The 24,033-nt window shown below is 40.7% G+C and overlaps 1 protein-coding gene across 1 annotated transcript in view; it reads right to left on the reverse strand.

The window, feature by feature from the left end:
* Window positions 1-24,033, reverse strand: part of TANGO6 (transport and golgi organization 6 homolog) — a 144,849-nt gene that overhangs the window by 83,910 nt on the left and 36,906 nt on the right. Inside the window, 4 exon segments of the mRNA XM_070398934.1 lie at window positions 1,878-1,935; window positions 4,367-4,882; window positions 13,617-13,751; window positions 21,944-22,135. Coding sequence (XP_070255035.1) covers window positions 1,878-1,935; window positions 4,367-4,882; window positions 13,617-13,751; window positions 21,944-22,135 — 901 coding nt within the window.

Here is a 24,033-nt window from a genome sequence, read left to right on the forward strand (position 1 = left end):
TGCCTAGACTGCAAAGTGGTAAGAAATTACAAAAATAAAAATTTAAAAAAATCCAAAGATAAAACAAAAAAGAAATACAAAATATCAATAAATTAAGCAAAAGGTACATTGTAACTTTCACATGGAGCCATTTAGGCAGCCTAGAAAAGGAAAATATTAAACACACACACACACACACACACACACACACACTCCCCCAAACTAATGCTACTGGAACCACAGCCAAGAGCTCCTAATACTGCAGGACATTTACAAGTGGGCTGGTCTTGTCTGACTGGAAGTCCAGAATGGCTTGGCTCCTGGAGTGCTTTAGGCCTGGGCAAAGGACATTGGCAACACAGGTGGGAAAATTCAGTTCTTTCCTTTCTTAATGGGAAATTCACCTAAGGCCTTGGCCTATAAGTGTATGTTACAAACACCAAAAACATCAATTAATTCAAACTTGCCCATCGAGGGGTGCTGAGAACAGAAATTACACCTCTACCTCCCATGTTCTTCATCACCAAATTAGCTACTAACTGATTAGCACACCAATTAAAATTACTAAATACAAACACAAAACCAACAGTTGTGATTTTTATAGCAGACCCTCGGGGCTAATGAGCTCAGCGGGTTAATCAGCTAAGAAGTTTATTCCAAACAGCAAGTTGCCACATTAGAATGACACAAGGAGGCTTCCCAAAACCCAGCCCTAAAAAAAAAAATCAATGAGAAACATCTTCACATCTTTACAGTATTACAATTTCTCAGGAAAAGTACAAGATGACTTTTTTCTGAGCCTTACTCATTATAGGCATTTTAATTATAGGCACTTCATTGATTTATTTAATTCCGATAAGTACCATGATTGTCATGTGGCTTCCTGAGCTCTATTGGGCCTCCAGACTTATCTCAGTTCCTGGACTCTTGGGCTTCTCAGCTGCAGGTAATGAAACCTTCTACTCTTTCAGTTTCTGCTCTCACCTAGTTATCCTTTACCTCTTTGGGTGATCATTTTGCTTTTTAACCTAGTCACAACAACTCACTGTTCAAATATCCTATATAATAAAAGGCTAATATGCAAATTGTCCCCTCGACCGGGAGTTCTAATGGGAATTCAACCAGGAGTTCGACCAGGGTGTGGGGCTGGCTAGCCAACCGCCCACAGCTCCTCCCACCAGCTGGCCTGATCAGGGCAGGCTGGCCGGATCCCACTGGTGCACGAATTCATGCACCGGGCCTCTAGTTTTGTATATAATAGGTGCACAATAAATGTTTGCTGAATAAAGAGTAAATCCCAAGGCCTTCATCACTGTATAATTTCCCCTCTGTACCCTTTCTTAAGCTTCAACTTCTAGCTCTGTAGAGAGCCAATTATACTCAAATTATACCATGAAAGAAGTAGCCAATAAGGATCCGTATATGCCTTTGTGCTCACAGAGAACTTTGCCTTTTGCAGATAAACAGAACACAGCATTACTGGCTTCAATTTTTCACCCCTTCCTGCATCCATGCCCTTTGCCCTGTGATTTAGCAGTTTATCCCACTAAAGGGACAGAGAATATTTCTCTACCCTTTAACTTTTGGATTGGACCACATAACTTGCCTTAGTCAACAGAATGAGGCAGAAGCAATAGGATTCTAGTTCCAAGCTTAGGCCTGAAGAGGCCTCTCAAGTCTATTCTTGCTCTCTTATACTTCTGCTCTCTGACCCTCTCTTACACCATGGGAACATGCCCTGCTAGGCCACCCATCCAGGGACAATCAGGAACATGTTTAGCAGAGCCACAGAATGATCAGCAGCCTTGGGGCTCCATGACTTTAGAGATTTTGTGCAAATATACATGACAGACTCTTTGGTCCACAGATTCAGAGTTCTTAAATGAGGACTAACTTACCCTGGATAGCAGACAGATATACAAAGGCATCTTCATGCTCCAAGTTCTCCAAGAATATCTGGAACCACAAAATACAGCAGTGATATGACTCACAAAGACCAGCTTCAAAAGAATAAATGCTATGCTTCTTATTTGTCTTATAGCTAGACATTGGTCTGACTTTTAAAGTCTTGTGGAGAAAACATTATATAAGTTTGAAGTCCCATTTTTATAAAAATTAAGAAAGGGTAATGATTAAGAGAAGTAGTCAAGCATACACTAGGAGTAGGCCTGGAAACCAGAATCTGGGGGAGCAGTCCTCACCATTTTTCCCATCACAGCCCATGGTGGACAACGTTCTCAATATGACATGACAGACTACAGGCCATGACACACAAAAGGCCAGGTTTGGAGTTATGTCCAGTTGATGGCACATTTGCTGTAATTTGATCCTTTTTTCTTACACTCAGAAAGCATATGGAAATACAAGCAAAAGACAGAAACATTATTATTGGGATAACTTTATGTTCTAATTTATGTTTTAAAATCTTTTCCAAATTTCAGCACTTCAATTGACATTAGTAACAAATGACTCTCAACACATCTTACAATTTAGGAACACATCAGGGCGTGTCAGCTGCTATGGGTACTGCTTATCCAGAAGACATGACAGTGACATATTGGGTTTAGGCCCTAACGTGAGGGCAAGAGAAAGACAGTGGCCATGTGCCCATGTGTCTCCTGCTTGGTGTCTAGGGGAAGACTGGGGTGCCTGTTCCATGTGTAGTGATGCATCCCTGTACCAGCGATTCTTGATATCAACTGATGTTGCTGGTCTCCGCATGTGCAGCATGTTAGGAAAAGCCTAAGATTAGTTCATCTGGGAAGATGGCCAGGTTGGAAGGGGTGGGGATCATGTATGAAGTAAAGGAAGCTTAATCCAAGGTAATGGCCATGGGAATAAAGAGGAAAAGATTGATTTGAAAGGTTTCTTGGAAAAAGAACTGACAGGACCTTGATGACCTATTATGTACAGCAGATGAAGATTAAATGAATTTTTAAAAATCCCAAAGATGTTCACTGAATTCACCATCTAAATAGGGGTATGAAGGGATTTTTTTTTTATGATTACTCAAAGAAGATATAAAATTTAACATTTTCAGCAATATTTTAATGACAACAGATCCTTGGCACATTTCCATTCCTCGCTTTTCTCATCTACAAAGTGGGGGATAATACCAATATTGCAATTGTTGTGAGGACTACAGACAATGTCGGAAAGGTATAGGGACTGTCTCAATAAATAGCAATTATTATTATACTGTTGATTCTAATACTTCAGTGGCTAAAAATAAATGGTTTCAATCAGAATTACAATTCTTACTCTAATGGCTTAACCATATGGAAGAGATAATAACAACAGCTAACCTTTATTTGATGCTCATTAAGTGCCTGTCACTATGATTAGTGCTTTACATGGACAATTTTATTTTACATCTTTCAACATAAAGTGGACCCTCACTTTAACAACTTAGAAATTGAGGCTCAGAAAGTTTAAGTGACTTGTCCAAGAAAATGATCTAGAATTTGGTCAGTAGTCTCTAGATCAGTGGTCATCAACCGGTGGTCCGCGGACCACTGGTGGTCCGTGAGGTCTGAAGGGTTGGCGACCGCTGCTCTAGATCATTTGCTCTTAACTCATACTGAGGTCAGGATAATTTCCACAAAGAGAAAAGATCCCCAGCTAAGCATATATGTTCTCCCACATAAAACTATGATGTAAAGAACAACGTGTGTGTTTTTTCACTGTGATGGAGGGAGTAGAGCGGAGCAGACCCAGTTCTAATGCCCCTTTAAAAGGGGCCAAGAGAGCCGAAGCCGGTTTGGCTCAGTGGATAGAGCGTTGGCCTGCGGACTGAAAGGTCCCAGGTTCAATTTTGGTCAAGGGCATGTGCCTGGGTTGCGGGCACATCCCCGGTGGGAGATGTGCAGGAGGCAGCTGATCGATGTTTCTCTCTCATCGATGTTTTTAACTCTCTCTATCTCTTTCCCTTCCTCTCTGTAAAAAATCAATAAAATATATTTTTAAAAAAAAAAGGGGGGGGGGGCGGCAAGAGAAAACAGGTGGTTTATCTGGCTGGTCACAGTGTCTATTTACCAGAAAGGTACTTTCCCATCTCTGGGAATTTGCTCATGCTGTTCCAGCCCCTCTTCTTTCACCTGCTCAGACTTTACTAGTTTGTTAAGGCCATATCAAGAGATACTTCCTCCAGATTTCAACTCTCTCCTTTTCCTGACTATCCACAGTATTTCTTGCCTGTAAAAATTCCGGTACTCTGTTCATGTTCAATTTAGCCTTGTGTGGTTATCTGGGTCTCTCCTGTGTCTAAGTCTTGCCTCCTCAGACAATTACAAGTTCCCTGCAAGTAATCCAGGACAGGACTTGATACACAGTAAGACACTGGGAAGCTGCCCCACCCGTGTGTGTTTCTGTAGGATGCTCTCCTCACCTTGAGAAGCTTCTCTTCCACCTCAAGGACTCTTGCTTCCCTCTGTTCTATCCAGCGAGAAAGAGTCCGCAGGGCAGCAGCCCGTGTCGGAATTTGAGGGTCATAAGCAGATAAAAGAACTTCCTGGAGCTGTTCTGTGGTTATGCTTCCAGATTTCTGGTTTGCAGTAGTGCTGGACTCACTGACCTCCTGAGGAATGAGCGGAGCACTAGACTTCAGGCCAGTTTGACTGGCTTTCTCGTGGCTTTGCTGTTGTTCGAGGTGACTATGCGACACATCAGTGTATCTTTCATGACTGGTTTGTTGCTGCTCTTCTATTTTCCCTTCTGGGTCCTTTTTGTTCAGGGTACTCTGGGCAGCCACACTGACAGCCTCGGTAGAAAAGGCTCCATGGGTAGAGATGGTGATGCGGAGATCAGTAGCGAGTTCTTGGATGACAGGGTCCGGGTGTGTGATGGAGACCTTCTCCAACAGAGGCAGCAATTGCTTCAGGACAGCAAAATCACTTGAATTCAACTACAAAATGAAATGAAAAATGGCAAATGTTAACATGACTTGAACATAAGGCAACACATCCTGAGTGAAAGGGGTGGGGAGAAAATCTGGTTGCTGGTGTAATCAGCAAGTAGCCCGAGTCTGGCACTAACAGCCACTGTTGAGTAATTACAACAAAAGACATTTATTGAATACTTACCATGTATATAGGTCCTTTTCTAAGTTAACAAATACATCAGCAATGCAGACTATTGCTCTTAATTTTTACAATCTGATGAGCATAACATGGCATCTTATAGTTTTAATTTGCATTAGCCAACTAATAGTGCTGCTAAACATCCTTCCATGTTTATTGGCCGTCACATTTCTTTTTCTGTTAAGAGCCTGTTTACATCCTTTGTACCCATTTACCCCTTAAACTGTTTATCTCTAGAGCTATTCTTACCAAATTAGATTTTTTAAATCCTCACCCAAGGATATTTTTCCATTGATTTTCAGAAAGAGTGAAAGAAAGAGGGAAAGACAGAGAGAAACATCAATGTGAGAGAAATACATTGACTGGTTGCCTCCTGCATCAGCCCCAAACAGGGCCTGGACCAGGGAGGAGCCTGCAACTGAGGTACGTGTCCTTGACTGGAATCGAATCCAGGACCCTCTATCCATTGAGCCAAACTGGCTAGGGCCCAAGTCAGATTTTAACACCCAATTATATGATAAAATTATTTTCCAGATTAATGTGTTTTTTACTTTTATTGTGTTTTTAATGTACCTTCTGCCATAAAAGATGAATTCCTATTAGCAAAGTACTTAGTGCCTAACACATAGTAAGTACTATGTAAATGTTTTAAAAATAAATACGATAAACAAAACACACATTCATATCCCTATGATCTAATTACAATGATTATCTACATTTTATTTTTTTAGTAAATTTATTGGGGTGACATTGGTTAACATGATCACACAGGTTTCAGGTGAGGTTTTTTATCTATATTTTAAACAGGAGGAAACTGAAGCACAGCACAGTTAAGTAACATGTCCAAGGCCATATGGTAAGATGTGAACTCAACAAGTCTGGCTTGAACAAATGGTCTCGCTTGAACAAATGTTCTTTTTTTTTTTAATATATTTTATGGATTTTTTACAGAGAGGAAGGGAGAGAGATAGTTAGAAACATCAATGAGAGAGAAACATAGATCAGCTGCCTCCTGCACATCCCCCACTGGGGATGTGCCCGCAACCCAGGTACATGCCCTTTACCAGAATCGAACCTGGGACCTTTCAGTCCGCAGGCCAATGCTCTATCCACTGAGCCAAACTGGCTTCGGCTTGAACAAATGTTCTTAACTAAATGATCTAAATAGGCTAGGTAGCATACAGTGGCACCACAGGTCGGAAAGGAATGGGACAATAACTGGCTAAAGGGAATTTCTGCTAGAAATTAGGAGTGAAAATTACATAAGATTTTATTTTTTCCAGAAGCTTTGTTCTAATAATTTCATAGTCCTCACTAGGGAAGGTACATGTGCAGTCAGTGTAGAAAACAGGAATCAGTTGTAATCTTTTTCTGTTTGAAAATACTGGGGAAATTATCATATGAGGCTTCATGAGGCCCTAATGATTTGAAAACCTTGCAGTTTTTTGTTTTTGTTTTTTTTGTTAACCCTCATGAAGGATATTTTATCCACTGATTTTTTTTTTTTTTTTTTAGAGATAGTGGAAAGGATGGGGAGAGACACAGAGACATCAATGTGAGAGAGACATCGATCAGATGCCTCCCATAGGCGCACGACCCGGGCTGGGAATCCAGTCTGCAACCAAGGTATGTGCTCTTGCCTGGACTCAAACCAGCACCCTTCAGTCTGTGGGATGATGCTCTACCCACTGAACCAAACCGGCTAGGGCAAAATATTGCAATTCTTAAACCCTTTTTAGAATAAGGCAGGATATTTATTACTTATTCATTCATTTGTTTCATTATCCAACAAACAACCAATTAACCAACTAACTGTTTTTGCAGGACCTATATAATGTTCTCATTTTATACTATAAGTCCACAAATTGTTATTGCTCACTTTCCCCACCACTTTCCACCAAATTAAGTGAAAACTTGAGGCACATGACAGGTTTGTACCTGTAGAATTTCACCACACACTCTCCTCAGAATTCTTTGTTTAAACAATTAGAAACTAATGTAAATTTGGCATAAAGTGGAATTTCTAGTTCTGCAACATGTCAGATTATCTTCATGTGTAAAACAACTGACCATTTTTGTGTTACTGTATCTTAAGGAAGAGAACGTATGTGTCTAGGGCAGGGGTGGGCAAACTTTTTGACTCGAGGGCCACAATGGGTTCTTAAACTGGACCGGAGGGCCGGAACAAAAGCATGGATGGAGTGTTTGTGTGAACTAATATAAATTCAAAGTAAACATCATTACATAAAAGGGTACAGTCTTTTTTTTTTTTTTTAGTTTTATTCATTTCAAACGGGCCTGATCCGGCCCGTGGGCCGTAGTTTGCCCATGGCTGGTCTAGAGTAAAGGTATATGTTACCTAAGAAAAGGGTCAATTTTATCAGGAATCTATGTGGAACTGAACGACATTTTAGAATAATTTTGCTAGTGCTATCATTATGCCAAACGTCATTCAGCATCTCTGTAGTATCATGGATCTTTGTGTGTGTTTTTTCTTTATGCATCTGAAATGGGAATATCTACAGTACACGGACTCTTTTTCATTTCTATTATATACAATTTCTTTTTTTTTTTTTTAATATATTTTATTGATTTTTTACAGAGAGGAAGGGAGAGAGATAGAGAGCTAGAAACATCGATGAGAGAGAGACATCGATGAGCTGCCTCCTGCACATCTCCCACAGGGGATGTGCCCGCAACCCAGGTACATGCCCTTGACCGGAATCGAACCTGGGACCTTTGAGTCCTCAGGCCGACGCTCTATCCACTGAGCCAAACCGGTTTTGGCTATATACAATTTCTTAAAAAAATATATACAATACAAAACAAATAGACCTACGGAAAAGAGAGGGGACCCAGAAATAGACCTACATAAATATAGTGAACTGATCTTTGACAAAGAAGCAAAGGCAATACAATGAAGAAAAGACAGGCTTTTCAACAAATGGTGATGGAATAATTGGACATTCATGTGCGGAAAAGAAAAAAAAAGAATTTAGACACAGACCTTACACCTTTACAAAAATTAACTCAAAATGGATCATAGACTGTAAAATGCAAAACTATAAAGTTCCTACAATATAACATAGGAGAAAAATTGTTATGATCTTGGGTATTGAGATGACTTTTTTTCTATTAAATATCAAAGAAAAGAAACCCAAGAAAGAAATAATTGATCAGCTGGACTTCATTAAAATTAAAAACTTCTGTTCTTGACATTGCAGAAGACAATGTCAAGAAAAAGAGAAGACAAGCCACAGACCAGGAAGAAATATTTGCAAAAGGCATATCTGATAAAGGACATTTATCCAAAATATATAAAAAACTCTTAAAACTCAACAATGAGGAAACAAACAACCCAATTAAAAATGGGTAAAAGACCTCAATAGATACTTCACCAAAGAAGATGCACAGATATACAGCATATGAAGAGATGCTCAATATCCTATATCAAGGAATTTCAAATTCAACAAGATACCACTATACACGTACTAGAAATGAAATTATTCAACACTAAAAAGAAATGGGTTATCAAACCACAAAAGACGTGGAGGAACCTTAAATACATATAACTAAGTAAAAGAAACCAGTCTGGAAAGGCTACATAGTGTATGCTTTCAACCATGTAACATTCTGGGAAAGGCAAAACTGTAGGGACAGTATAAAGATCAGTGGTTGTCAGGGGTTGGGGGGGCGGTAAGGGGGGAGAGAATGAATAGACAGAGCACCGAGCGTTTTTAGGACAGTGAAACTATTAATGTGGTAGATACATGTCATTGTACACTTGTCAAAACCCATAGAGTATACAACACCAGGAGTGAACTTTAAAGTAAACTATAGGCCCTAACCGGTTTGGCTCAGCGGATAGAGCATCGGCCTGCAGACTCAAGGGTCCCAGGTTCGATTCCAGTCAAGGGCATGTGCCTTGGTTGCGGGCACATCCCCAGTGGGGAGTGTGCAGGAGGCAGCTGATCTATGTTTCTCTCTCATCGATGTTTCTAACTCTCTATCCCTCTCCCTTCCTCTCTGTAAAAATTAATAAAATATATTTTTTAAAAAATAAAGTAAACTATAGACTTTGGGTGATAATGATGTACCAGTGTAGGTCCATCGACTGTAATAAATGTACCCTCTATTACATGATATTGATAGTGGGGGAGGCAGGTACATGAGAAATCTCTGTACCTCCTGCTCAATTATTCTGTGCACCTAAAACTGCTCTAAAAAATTGTGTATTAAAAAAAAAAAAGCATCTGTTCTCCCTGTTTTTAAATTTCTTAGTCATTGGGGGATTCATCCTATTAAACTGGGTAACTTCTTTAATCACATGGGCAAGTAGGTGTTTTCTGAATCAAATAGTTGATAAGGCAATCAAAGCAATGCACACCCTCAGCTTCATAAGCCTACAGATTCCCCACTATTCAAAAAATGAGGGAAATCTAAGGCTACAGGTATCAACTATTTGTTCATAAATATTAAAAAACTATATCGAGGTATAAAGTAATATTCACTTAATTAGATGAGAAAACTGAGGCACTACACATAGTTAATTACTTTTCAAGGGTCATCTAGGGCTGCCATCAAGATTGAGACCTGACGTGAAGCCCCGGGTTCTACTGTCACTGCTACTCAGCACAGAATTCTGTGTAAAAGCCCTGAGGCCTGAAGAAGCAGCCCACAATGAAACTCTGGAATGCTTCAGGAATGGAATGAGCAGAGCTATGTCAGCCCACAACTATGAGTTTCCTCAGGGTGTCAGGAGTGATCCAGTTAGATGGTGAATTGTTCTAAACTTATGCAAATTTTCAATTTGAGAATTGGGGGTTGGAATGGTGGGGCCAGGATTGAGGGTGATAGGAAGGTGCTTCTAAGGGAAGCATCTGAGAATGACATCCAGAGGAGGGAACTGCACACTGAAAAAGCCCCATCTGAGACTTTGCACAGCTCCCCTCTGGGGCAGGCATACCCTCATCCTGCCTCATTCTGCTCCAGTGAGAATCACTGTTTTGGAAGGATCGCACGGTCTCTTCCAGCAATAAAATCCTGACCTAAAAATTCCCAATTCTGAAAAATACATTTATTTTTTATGTTCTCATTTCCATATATCACCTATATTTCTTCAGATCTTTAGCTGACCTGGATCCTTTAGTTTACATACCTGGATCCTTATTAACATAATGGCACTGAATTTATTTGCCAGTAGTATTTTTACTTTTGTTCTAAGTCAGCATGCAGTATGCCCTGTTTTATGGTGAGCTATACTTAAAATACAAAATATAAAACATAAAATATAAAAATAAGAATCTTTTTAAAAAAATAAGAATTCATCAGATTAATCATAGCTACTAAAAGGTAAGCTCCATGAGGGCCAAGAGGCACTTGATAAATATTTCTTGAATAAGTTCATTCCACGATACTCTTAGAAAATGTGGTATGAGATTTCAAGATCTGGGTTCAAGTCCAGCCCCACCACCTGAGCCTCAGAGCTCAGAGGACCCAACAGGCCAGAAAGCATCAGGCAAAAATTGCTTCCTGAGGGGACAGGGAAGTTCCCAGCATCATATTACTTGTACTGATGACCAATCCTGAAATTTAGAAAGTTAGTTTGGAGTTACAGTTGTCTTATTAGAAGTCTTAAACCTACACTTTCTCATAATTAACTCCTCTTCCCAGTCACTATGTTCTAATGATTACCTTAATTACATAAATTAGAATGGAAAAAAAGGAAAGGTTCAAATGCTACTAGATACTGTTTCATTAGTTAAAATAATTAATCCTAATTGAGAATAGGTACAGTATAATCTTCTAGACTCTGAAGCAAAAAACCCTAAACCTGACAATAGTTATCTGAAAACGTAATTCAGAATCGTGACTTTTTTTTCCAACACAGACAGAAAACCCAGCATTACTCTAGAAGCCACTTATACTAGTAAATCCACAAACCAAACAGGGGGAAAAAAGATTAGATTTAGAGCAAAAGTATAAGGGTGATGTGTTCATGTTAATTTAAGTAACTGCAAAGTCAGAGAAAGCCAGGATGCAATCAGTGAGTCAGGATAGCTCATGAAAGGGCAGGGACAGGTAAGGAATGTACATTTGCATAAATCATGAGACTGTCTTAAAACATTACTAATTTACACAGCCAGTCCCAACAATAGGATTTTAGAAAGGGAAATGGAGATTTCTATGTTCTATTTTTCAATTTGGGACAGGTTAGAGATGGGAAATTCTAACATATCAAGAATCGGTATTAAAAAAATCAGTATCAAATTTGAATCCTCAAATTCAAAATTCCATTCCCAAAGGGTTCCCTACTCATTGCTAAGCGCTATAGCTAGTCTGATTTCAGGTTAGATTTCATAATACTTGCACTAAGCCCATTCTGCCTTCTTGTAGTCTCCTAACCTAATCTATAATAATTAAGCATAATATGCTAATTAGTCCGGACAGCCGAAAGACCTTTTGGACGTCATTCCAGACGTCCTTCTGGATGAAACGGCAGCGGCAGGACCAAGGCAGAGGCAGTTAGGGGCAATCAGGCAGGCAGGTGAGCAGTTAGGGGCGATCAGGCAGGCAGGCAGAATGGTTAGGGGCGATCAGGCAGGCAGGCGAGCAGTTAGGAGTGATTAGGCAGGAAGGCGAGTGGTTAGGGACGATCAGGCAGGCAGGCAAAGTGGTTAGGGGTGATGAGGCAGGCAGGCAGAGGGGTTAGGGGCAATGAGGCAGGCAGGCGTGTGGTTGGGGCAATGAGGCAGGCAGGCAGAGTGGTTAGGGGCAATGAGGTAGGCAGGCAGGCGAGTGGTTAGGAGCCAGTGGTCCCAGATTGCAAGAGGGATGTCCGACTGCTGGTTTAGTGGGATTGGGCCTAAACAGGCAGTTGGACATCTCCTGAGGGGTCCCGGATTGCAAGAGGATGCAGGCTGGGCTGAGGGAACCCCCCCACACACACACACCATGCACAAATTTCGTGCACCAGGCCTCTATGTATGTATGTATGTATATATGTGTATGTATGTATGTGTGTGTGTATATATATATATATATATGTATGTGTGTGTATATATGTATATGTATATATATATACACATATATATGTGTGTGTGTGTGTGTGTGTGTGTGTGTATATATATATATATGCCTAATATGCAAATTGTCCCCTTGGGAGTTCAACTGGGAGACTGGGAAATCACTTGCTATGATGTGTGCTGACCACCAAGGGGTAGCGCGGAACCAAGTAAGGCCCCAGCCGGCAGCCTGAAGGCCCCAAACGGCCCTGATTGCCGGCCAGGCCAAGGGACCCTACCCGTACACGAATTTCATGCACCCGGCCTCTAGTATGGAAATAATTAGCCAGAGCATACCTTTCCACCTTGTCTAGCACTACTTTGACCCTCAGTCTCTACCTTCCAGCTATACTGGCCTTCTATCAGTGTCTCAGGTATACCAAGCTCTTTCCTGCTTCCTGGTCTTTGTACAAATGTTTTCTTTAATTGGAAGAGTTTCCTCCATCTGCACTACATGTACTCCCAAATTTCTATCCATCACTCAAGTCTGACCTTAAACTTACATGTCCTCAGTAGAGACCTTCCCAGCCTAGGTTGGATGCTATGTTCTCTTGGTACCTTCCACTTTTCTACAGCACTTCATTCAATTCTATGTATATTTTTTGGATAGTTATTTGGTATCTGACTCCCTTACTGGACTGAAAGCTTCATGCAGGTAGAGACCAGGTCTCCTTGGTCCACTGTTGTATTCCCAGCACCTTAGCTCAGTATCTGGCACAAAGCAAGTATATAATAAATACTTTTGAGAGAAAAAATTTAAAAATTATCTATTAAGTATGCCCTAACTGGTTTAGCTCAGTGGATAGAGCGTCAGCCTGCGGACTGAAAGGTCCCAGGTTCAATTCCGGTCAAGGGCATGTACCTTGGTTGCGGGCACATCTCCAGTGGGAGGTGTGCAGGAGGCAGCTCATCGGTGTTTCTCTCTCATCAATGTTTTTAACTCTCTATCGCTCTCCCCTCCTCTCTGTAAAAAATCAATAAAATATATTTTTTTTTTAATTAAGTATGTAAAAGATACATCAACTGGAAACAAAGCTTTAACATGTTACATGATATGAGCAGAACAATGGATCCTATGTTAAAATGCAACTATTTAAAACATGGAATCCTAAGTAACCAGCAGGTTACAAAGGTTTCCCAGACTGGCACAGTAGGAACCAGCTTTGGAAGCCAGTATAGTGAGGGTAAGAGGATTCAGTTTTCGCCATGGATGCAAAACACTGTGCTGAGTGTTTCCAAATCAAGCTTGTGCCAGGTCAGAAAGGCCCTGCCCTTCTGATGGTGACCACTATGCAGGTGACAGAGTGAAAGTGCACATTTTCTTGTCCTTTACTTTGGAGACAATTCTCACCAACAACTTGACTTGTTTATCCTGGTTCTCCTCTGTGCAATATCTATTCTTATTTCTCACAAGGGTAAGGAAGGGAAACAATAGGTTTTTCTCTTCTCTTTCGCTTCTCCCTCCATTCAAGTTTGGCTCATGTCTGCAACTCACCTGAACAGCTCCTCCCAGAATGACAGCCACCAGCCCCATGGACATGCTCAGTGTCTGTGATTCCACGGTGCTCTCTGTCTGGTGGGCCAAGCTTGCACATGCTCGCTGCAGTGTTGCTGCTACAAAGTCCACAACCTACCACAGAAAAGGGATTTAGAATCAGTGGAGAGAAAGAAAACAAATCTCAACATTTTCTTTACATCTTACGTCTACATCTTCATCTTCTTCTACATCAACATCATGATAGCAAGAACCTTCAACAATAACTACTACTGTGTAGCAGGCATGGTGCTCCGTGTTTCACATGCACAATATCACTTAGGCCGCATATTAACTCTAGGAGGTCACTACTCTTATCCTCATTTTGAGATGAAGAATCTGAGACTTAAGGAGGTTATCTCCTCAAGGCCATATGGTCAATAAGTGAGAAAGCCCATTTAAACTTTCCCAAATGTTTTAATGTATTAAACTAACTCTCTTTACTTTTCATGAATTTTGGCAGGAAATTAAAATGAAAAAGGATTTGTTACTTTCTGATCAACTTAGAAGGTCCTAGATCTACTTCTCCTAATGAGATTTCCTCCTCAAGAATATCTTCCCCTCGTCCTAGCAACTATTTTTGTTGTTGTTGTTAATCCTCACCCGAATATATTTTCCATTGATTTTTAGAGAGTGGAAGGGAAAGGGAGAGACAGAGAAAAACATCACTGTGAGAGAGACACATCAATTGGCTGCCTCCCGTACTAGCCCCGACCAGGGCTGGGGATTGAGCCTATAACCGAGGTATGTGCCCTTGACCAGAATTGAATCCGAGACCCTTCGGTCCACAGGCTGACTCTCTATTCACTGGCAAAACTAGCTAGGGCCCACTCACTTTTTAAAAGAATTTTAAAAATTTTTTATTGATTTTGAGAGAGATAGAGAAAACACACATCGATTTGTTGTTCTACTTATTTATGCATTCATTGGTTGATTCTTGCATGTGCCCTGACCGGGGATTGAATCCACAACCTTGTCATATTGGGACAATGTTCTAACCAACTGACCTACCCAGCCAGGGCCTCACCCCTGTCATTTTAACAGTCTTATTCTAATTAAGCAAAGAATGGGGGAAGAGGCATTCAATTTTATGTAGAAGCCAGTGTCCTCAAACAATCAGTACAAATGAACCAGAGTCATTTTTTAAGTATCAAATATATTTAAAGGATTAAGACTTTCACATATATTTTACATCGCATTTGGCTATCTACCACACCTTAAATGGAACTAACTTGATCCGCATAATTTTAACTGCACGTTGATTAATCACCTTTAAAGGAAGAAATGCCTTTGAATAAAAGACAGCATACGCAAAAAAAAAAAAAAGACAGCATACGCATACACATACACATGTACATGCACACACACGTACATATGGACACACACACACGCACACACAGGATTAATGGCTCAAAAGAGGAAAATCATTTTGAAAATGGGGCAGCTGAGATAGGTCATAATAAGCCTCTGAATACCATGCAAGCTTGCATGTTCAACTCCCTCGGCAAATTACACACTACTCTAGAATCTTTATTGCAAGCTTAAAGTAAAAAAAAAAAAGTGGCTTGTTAACACTTGTCTTTTGGAATAAGGCAGGAAGTTTAGAAAAATTATTTAAAAGTTCCACCTACTGAAATGAACAATGCTGGTTATGGCAAGTTTCACCACCCTCTTAGCCTAGGACTTTATTGATGCCAGAGTTAAGGACACTGGTCCTTTTAGAGAAACTCTCATCGAGCATCTTGGGCTACCTATTTTGCCTTTCAAGAGTTTTCTAAAGCACACCTTGCTTATAGGATGCTTCTGTATCAGAACACTTATTGTTAAATTACTGGAAAAGAACTATCTAACCTCTGACTTTTTCTAATTTCCTCTCTACTATATATGTTGGAAAACAAGTAACATCATTCTATTTTTGTTAAGAAGGAACTTTTCTATATCTGTCTATATGTATATACATACATAAAACCCTGGAAGCTGTTAATGTAATAATCAGCTGCATTGTCATCTATGAAGTAGCTTTTCCTGCAAACTTTCTTGTAACAGCAAAACCACCATACCTATTGGATAACAGCTCCTCCCCCTTCTACTCATTTCCTGTGATTTGGGTGGGGCTGCCAGCCACAAGGATAGGCATGTGACTAAAGCCTGCTGCAGGGAGGGGGGAGAGACTTTTATCTTTCCCTTAAATTTTTTGTACAGATGCTTAATTTAAAAAGTCAAATATTCCTGAAAGTTTATTATGAAAAACAGCAATGTCCTACTCCCACCTGATTCTGGACCAGAGACAACCACCTTTAATTATTTAGCTGGTTAATTTAATAATAACATTAAGCATTTACTACTTACCAGGTACCATTCTGAACATATCACAGTTATAGGCACACTTAATCCTCACACTAACCTATGGGGATGTGTAAACCTGCTGCCACCATTCTAGCAACTGAGGGGAAGGGAGCTGGAGGCCTCACTGCTGAGCATGTAGATGTCAACCTAATCCTCCAGTTTTTCAGTGTGCTAACACCACTCAAGTTCAGAGTCTCTTGGATTCAACCTCTCTCAAGAATAAACCTCCAATCTTTTGCTGGGGGGTGGGGGGTGGTTGTACAAAGTTGAGGAAGGAATCAAGTGGTCGACCCAAGCTAGTGCAGCCTTTCAACCTATTTTAAGCTCTAAATTCACCTCCATCTTTAGAGCTTATCTGGGGCCTCCAGTCCTCCCAGGGTTCTGCAGGGAGAAGTAGCTTGCTTCTTTTTTTTTTTTCTTTTCAAAACAATTGTATTGAAATACAGTGCTTTGCTTCTTGACTTCTCCCATGCAGGCACTTAGCTTTCCATTTTCTGAAATTGCTAAATCAGCTACTATTCTCCAGTTTCCAAATGTTATTCTCTTTTATTTACCGTCTCTCCTTTCCTGCTCTATTGGTCCTTGTGGTTTCCAGAGGAGGCAGATAAACACATGTGTTCGACACACCATCTTCAATCAGAAATCTCTAATTTTTAAATATTGCACTTCTATGTTGTTGAGATGTGTTTACAATGAGCATGTGTTACTACCATACCATGACTACACCCAACAATCCCTTATATCTTCTAATACTAGGTCCATGACTGTTCAAAAATGTCTTCGTTTGTTTGAATCAGGATCCACACATTGTATTTGGTTATACATCCCTTTCAAGCTACAACAGCCTACTCCTTTTTGGTGCCATTTGATAAAGAAACTGGGTCATCTGTCCTGTAGAATTTCCCACATTCTGTATTTGGCCAATTGCTTCCTCATCGCATTAACTTGCTCCTCTGTCCTGCGTTTTCATGATTAGATTCAGATTCACATTTTGGGGAATTTATTTTATTTATTTACTAGTAGCCCAGTGCACAAAAATTTGTGCACTCAGGGCGGCGGGGGGGGCGGTCCCTCAGTTATTAAACATTTATCGGCACAACACTGACCACATTGGTGGTGGTGGTGGTCTTGTCAGAATGTGTTATATTATGCAGATGAAAATCTAAACAGATTTGATGTAGATATTTTCAAAGATGGAAGAATTGTCCCTGTCAACTATTTTATATGATTCATATCTTCACTAATTGTCATCATTGCAAAGTTTTCAGTCCCCATATGGATTGCTGGATATAATAGGTCATGCGCTGTCCCTGTCCTTTGTAGCCTTTGTTATCTTAAGGACTCTAGTTTTCCATTTATATGTTTTAAGTACCAACCTTACCGGCTTAAAAATGTAAGCTTTTAACACTGCTCTCTCTGTTCCGTATACTTCTGATGAAAAGTGGAGTTGGGTTGCAGCACAGGAGAGAAATTCAGAAGGGGAATATTGAAGTAATGACTGCAGTAGGAGAAGAGGGAACCTATTTCCCTGGCCACAGGCACTGGTGCCCTGGACCACAGGGCTGTCAGCTTCTCCAGGTGGCTGCAGCCTGGGACCTCGGGCGGGTGGCTTGTCTGTCTCCTGGGCTGCAGCCAGCTGCAGGCGCTGGCGCCCAGACCAAAGGTGGGCGGCTTCTTCTTTTGGCAGCTTCTTCTTCTTCTGTGCTTCCAGGGAGGGCAGTCAGTTATGTGTATATGTGTGTGCATGCAAACATAGGCGTGTACATGTGTGTATGTGGAAATCTGCTGGGCAAGTCAAAACCATAGAAGAGTTGCCCCCTATCTCTTGAATCTTCCAGAGATATCCCCCACTTTTTTATTCTATCACTACTGGAGAGTCATTATTTGCAGCCAGCCAGCCAGCCAGTGACTCTCTCAGTGCCTATTTCTGACTTCTTTCCCTGTCTTCCAACCCCTAATCATATTTCCACCTGGATGCATCATTTTTACTCCCAATATGCTGTATAGAGAAGGAGTCAGGGTGCTGTCTTCCCATGAATAGTACTCAGTAACAAACCAATTGCATTTTAGTTGGGCAATGCCCCTACCCACCCTTCAAATCCCTTCCACCATGCATTTCTGTTTCCCTTTTTGTTTGTTGGATTGTTCTGCTGCTCCTTCTCCTCACCCCACCACCCTTGGATCGTAATGTAAAATTCTTTTACCATGTCAAGAAATTATTAAAAATACAGGTACTTTGAAAAAAAAAAAATACAGGTACTTCTCCGAACACCGGCCCGGGAGTGGGGGAGGCAGGGAAGAGGCGGATGCTGGCGGCTGCCTCTTCCCTGCCCCGCCCGGCTTCTCCGATCACTGGCCAGGGGGCAGGGCAAAGATGGCCCCCAGGGCTGCCTTTGCCCTGCCACCCAGCTCTTGCCTGCCACCTGGGTTTCCGATCACCGTCAGCAGCAGGCGGCTTCTTCCATCCTTCCCCTTTCGTTTCCCAGCATTGCGCCTACATATGCAAATTAACCACCATCTTTGTTGGTAGTTAACCGCCATCTTTGTTGGCAGTTAATTTGCATATCGCCCTGATTAGCCAATGGGAAGTGTAGTGAAAGTACGGTCAATTACCATGTTTGTCTATTATTAGATAGGATTTTGTCAGAACTCTTCCCAGGAGGTGCTGCATCTGTCCTACTTTATTACATCAGGAGGCACATAATGTCTGCTTGTCTACCTATGGTGATGTTAAGATGAACAGTCCATACTGAAATATTTAGGGAGGCATATACTGATATTTGCATTAACCCTGAAATTCATCAAAAATGAGGTGGACAGACTGTTGAAAACAGGAATTAATATGTGATAAAGCAAGTATAATAAAATGCTAATAGAATCTAGGCAGTGGATATGTAAGTAATCACTATAAAATTCTTTCAAATTTGAAAGCTTTCTTTTTTAAAAAAATGTTTATATTGATTTTAGTGAGAGAGGAAGGGATAGGGAGAGAGAGAAACATTGATGTGAGAGTGAAACATCCTGCATGCCTCCTCCTGGGGATCAAGCCCAAAACCAGGGCATGTGCCCTGACTGGAAATGGAATCAGTAACCTTTTGGTGCATGGGACAAAGCTCAACCAACTGAGCAACACTGGCTAGGGCTGAAAGTCTTCTTACTAAAATGCTGTGCCGGGAGTGACGGGATCAGATGGTTTGGGTGTATTTGGCCTATTACATTCATAATTTTCTAGTTCTTTGAATTTTTTAGCTGTGATTCCTGTATAAAGAAAATTTTTCCTTCATCAACTATTTGCTTACATTGAAATACAGTTCCCAAGGAAAAGCAAGATAAATGCTTTATTCTTTGCCTTCATTTATCAATTTACAAATTAATGAGTAATGCCCTAACAATCTCCAAAGATGTCCTATGTGGGATTTTTTTTTTTGTAGGGACTAGAATTTTTATAACTGATGTGCTTACATCCATGGCAGGCATTATTCCTTTTAATGCTCAAAATGTCCTATGGCCCTTTCAAATGGGCTCCTGAGTATTACTGACATGAACTCATTAATTTTACATAGTTTCCTTATATTCAGGTACAATAAAATGCCCTGAGGCTTATAGTGTACAATTCCTACCCTAGACCACAAATAAACCTTTAATCCTATAAGCTTTGTGTTCTTTTAGTAGGAAATGGTATTTAGAAACTATAATTCAGCACAAACGATGTTTATTGCTACTGGGCTGTCATTGCTTCTTGGCACTGACAGTGAACCTAGCTAGGAATTATCTATTTTTCAAAAAGGGAAAAACAAATCATGAGTTCACACTCATACTTCCAATCAAAATTCAATATAGTAAGGTTTATACTCAAGTTCTTTGATTTTATATTTATAATTCTTTTCTTACACTGAAAATTTTGGTCCCTAATCATATTAACTAAATTACTATAACATTTATTACTTATAACTTATCCATATGTGTGTATTTCAAAATAACATACCAAAAGTATCACTAGCAGTAAGACTACTAAATGCAATTTAATATTTTTTTTATTTCTTTTTGTCCTGATACATTTTAACCTTAACTGAAGGATAAAGTTAAATCATTTTTGTATCAGCCTCAAACCATTGTTCCTTAATTGGGAATAATGGGAGATAAGAGCAAAAGCTAAAGTCATATAAATTTTTAGACCATTTCCCCTTCCAACTAGCATCCTAAGACAAAAACATAAGATGTGCATGTGAAAGTCTTCAGGGAAATGATATAAACACAAGAGAAACAAATCACCCCACTGAGTAACATAACACAGGCTCAATGAAACTGAAGGAATAAGAGGCCAAGAAAAAAAATCATGACCATAATTCTCATTAAACAGTCACGATAAGTCAGAGCTGACAGGCAGCTGCAAATTTTCTCAGCAGGAGCTGTACTGAAATGCTGCTTAGCAACACCCGAGGCAGATGACAATGAGAAGGATACAAAGAGCTGGAGAATCAGATTTAAACGTGACAATCATACCATCTTACAACCAAATATTCACCAACCAACAACTAATTCTGGTAAAATGGTATAATATGGCACCTGCACTGCTTATGCTTTATTACTTTTATTTCCTATTTTTAAAAAAGCTGGTAAGCCCTGGCTGTGTTCTCAGTGGTTAGAGCATCTGCTCGCCAACAAAGGGTCTCAGGTTGGATTCCAATTCCTGGTCAAGGGCATGTACCTGGGTTGCCGCCAGGTAAGGGCTCCTGTGGGAGGCAACCAACTGATATGTCTCTCTCACATCAATGTTTCTCCACCTACCCCGACCCCCACCGCTCACTTCGACTCTTCTTAAAAAGCAATGGAGAAAATATCCTTGGGTGAGGATTTTTAAAAAAAAAAGCTATAAAAATTATGTCTGAGCCAATAAAATTCAGGCCCTGATTCACATAGTTACTCTACTCTGAAAGCAGTTTTGTCTTAATCTTAAAACTTCACAGGCTATTAGGGAGAAAAGCTGTGAGTTAGAGGACCTGTAAAATTCTAGATGATTGTTTTCTTAAATTTGAGTTTCTAATCATTCTCAACTTTTGATGCACATCCATAGAGCATTAAAAAATACAGATGCCCAGCCTTGGCCGGGTGGCTCAGTTGGTTGGGCATCATCCTGAGCACCAAAAGGTTGCCGGTTCGATTCCTAGTTTGCAGGCTATCAAGGTGGGGGGTGTGCAGGAGGTAGCCTATCCACATTTCTCTCTCTGTGGCTCCCTTTCTCTCCCTCTCTCTCTAAAAATCAAGTAAGAATGTGTTTTTTAGGGGGTGAGGACACGTATGTAATAACTTAATCAATAAAGAAACTAAATAAAAAATAAAAGTAAAAAAAATGTATTTTTTAAATATAGATGCTGCCCTAGCCCATTTGGCTCAGTGGATAGAGTGTCAGCCCACAGACTGAAGGGTCCCGGATTCAATCCCGGTCAAGGGCACGTACGTCAGTTGCAGGCTCCATCCCTGGCCCTGGCATGCGGGAGGCAACCAATTGATGTGACATTGATGTTTCTCCCTCTCTTTGTCTCTCCTCCTCCCTTCCACTCTCTCTAAAAATCAATGAAAAATATGCTCAGGTGAGAATTAACAACAACAACAATAACAAAAACCACAGATGCCCAGGCTCTAATGAAGTTAAAAACCACTCTGAGACAACATATAAACATTTAAAACAGTTCTTAAAGTTATATGCGCGTAAGAATCGCCTCAGGAGTTTGTTAATAAACATGCCGATTCCCAGGACCTGTGAAAGTGTCGATCCTCTTGGTCTGGTGTGGGCTCAGTAATTGGCATGTTTAACCAGCATTCCAGGTAACACTGAGGCAGGTGTCATCAAACCACACTCTGAGTAACATTCTTTGAACATTTTTTGGAAAGAATGTAAAGAAACCAAACCAGGCCGGATCCAGAATGTGACGGACACTGACCTGAGTGATGTTTGTGAATATCTGCTCAGACATCCTCTCGCACAGAACAGCCACCAGCTGCAGGACCAGCAGCTTCTGCTCCTGGCCTTCCACCAGAAGAGTCTGGTGCTGTTCTAATTCCAAGAGGCTTTTGCTGGAGAAGTGCTGCGTTTTTAACTCTGCTTCATTTTCCACAGCCACATGAGTCAACTCCTGTCAGTGTAGGAGAAAAGGGAAAGCCTGTAGGACAAAGGGCTCAACAACAGCTAGAAAACTCGGTTTGAAATGTGTATTTAAAGGACTAGTCTGTGTTCACTGCAGCACTATTTACAATAGCCAAAAATTGGAAACAAAAATGTCCAGCGATAAGAAAATGAATAAATTGTGATGTATTTATTATATTGCAGCAGTTGAGATAAATGAACTAGGTCTATGTGGATATCAATACAGAGAGCTCTCAAAAGCACTGTGGAGTAAAAAATGTAAGCTGCAGAATAGTACCTACACTATGATACCCTGTGTATGAAAATTTAAAACTTCATAATGAAAAACATACACATGAAGAACTAGTTTGAAAGACTTATTTCATCAGTATTTTTATGATCTCCATCACTAGCCTTCCTTGAACTAAAGCCAAATAACATTTCCAAACCCTCTTTAGAGACTATTAGATGCTTTCAGCACCACAGCCCCTTTTCCCTAAGATATTTAGAACTAAATTTCTACCAATACATAATTCATTACTGTGGGTTTTGTAGGCTTTTCCCCTGCTCTTCATATTGCAAATTTCCTTGGGAAGGTAAAACCTTAACTTACTTATACGGATCAGGAGAATTCTCACTTCATATTACACAGTGTTTTACAAAGTATCATACTTTTAAAAGATATTAGCTGGTAAGAACATATAATAAATAACTTCAAAATGCAATGGGTATTTAATTTTAAAGCGTGCCTTTAACATTTATGTAAAACGGTTTTTATACTCATTCAATAGAAACTTATCTGGCCACTGGGTAAAGCTAGCAATAAAACTACTGGTCCGCAACGTGTTAACAATTAATGCTTTAACAGAGTAACTGACAGTTTAGAGCAGTGCTTCCCAACTGTGCCTAAGCAATTTTGCTCCCCAGGGGGACATTTAGCAGTGTCTGGGGACCTTTTTGGTCATCATAATCGGAGGGTGGTACAAGCACCTAGTGGGAAGAGGTCAGAGATGGTGCTCAACACCCTACAATGCACAGGAAGCCCCCAATCCTCACCAGAAGGCCTCCCATCTCCCCTTACCTGCAGCCAGCAAAAATTATCCAACCCAAAATGTCAATAATTCCAAGGTGAGAAAACCTTGGTTTAGAGGGGGGAAAAAACAACAACAACGAAAAACACCTTTCATTTTTTTTGTTTTTAAATAAAAATTTTTAAAGTGTCAAATTAAGAGGACACATATTCTTGTAATGTTACTTACAATGAGTGGGCTGGGCGGAGGGGGTAGATGTGAATGTGGGAGAGGAGAAAGCATCAAAAAAGTACCCCATAAAGCTAAAATGGTTTCTTTCCCTTCCACCGGACCATTTGTTAAGCGTATAGGGATAGTTCAGTTGATAGTTCTGTGTGCCCAGTTCAGGCCTCTAGCAACGGTGGAATAGAAATGCAGTCCATCTCATGATTGAGCCGGAAGTTCCAAGACAAAGGGGGGAATGAAAGGGCGAGGGCTAGGCCCTCCATCTTGCCCCAGGGTAAGTGCTACGCCCTCCATCTTACCTTGGCCATGTGCTTGGCAAGGAGCTTCCTCCCAGAAGTCTAAGCCTCTGCTAGCCACACCCAGGAACAAGACATCGACTTGCGCCTGGCCAATCGGCAAGGCCACAGCCCTTTCTCCTCCCCTTACTCCAACCCCCTATAAAAACCCTCTCCACACAGACTTCGCTCTCTCTGCTTCCTGCTGCTGTGTCGACAAGGTGGGGGAGCCGAGCTAGCTCGAATAAAGACTCTTATGCTTTTGCATCAAAAAAAAAAAAAAAAGTACCCCAGCCCTAACCGGTTTGGCTCAGTGGATAGAGCGTCAGCCTGCGGACTGAAAGGTCCCAGGTTCAATTCCAGTCAAGGGCATGTAC

The sequence above is a fragment of the Myotis yumanensis genome, unplaced genomic scaffold (assembly GCF_028538775.1).
Source record: "Myotis yumanensis isolate MYYU_CA2020_CCGP unplaced genomic scaffold, mMyoYum1.0.hap1 SCAF_18, whole genome shotgun sequence".
In the NCBI taxonomy this organism is placed as follows: domain Eukaryota; kingdom Metazoa; phylum Chordata; class Mammalia; order Chiroptera; family Vespertilionidae; genus Myotis; species Myotis yumanensis.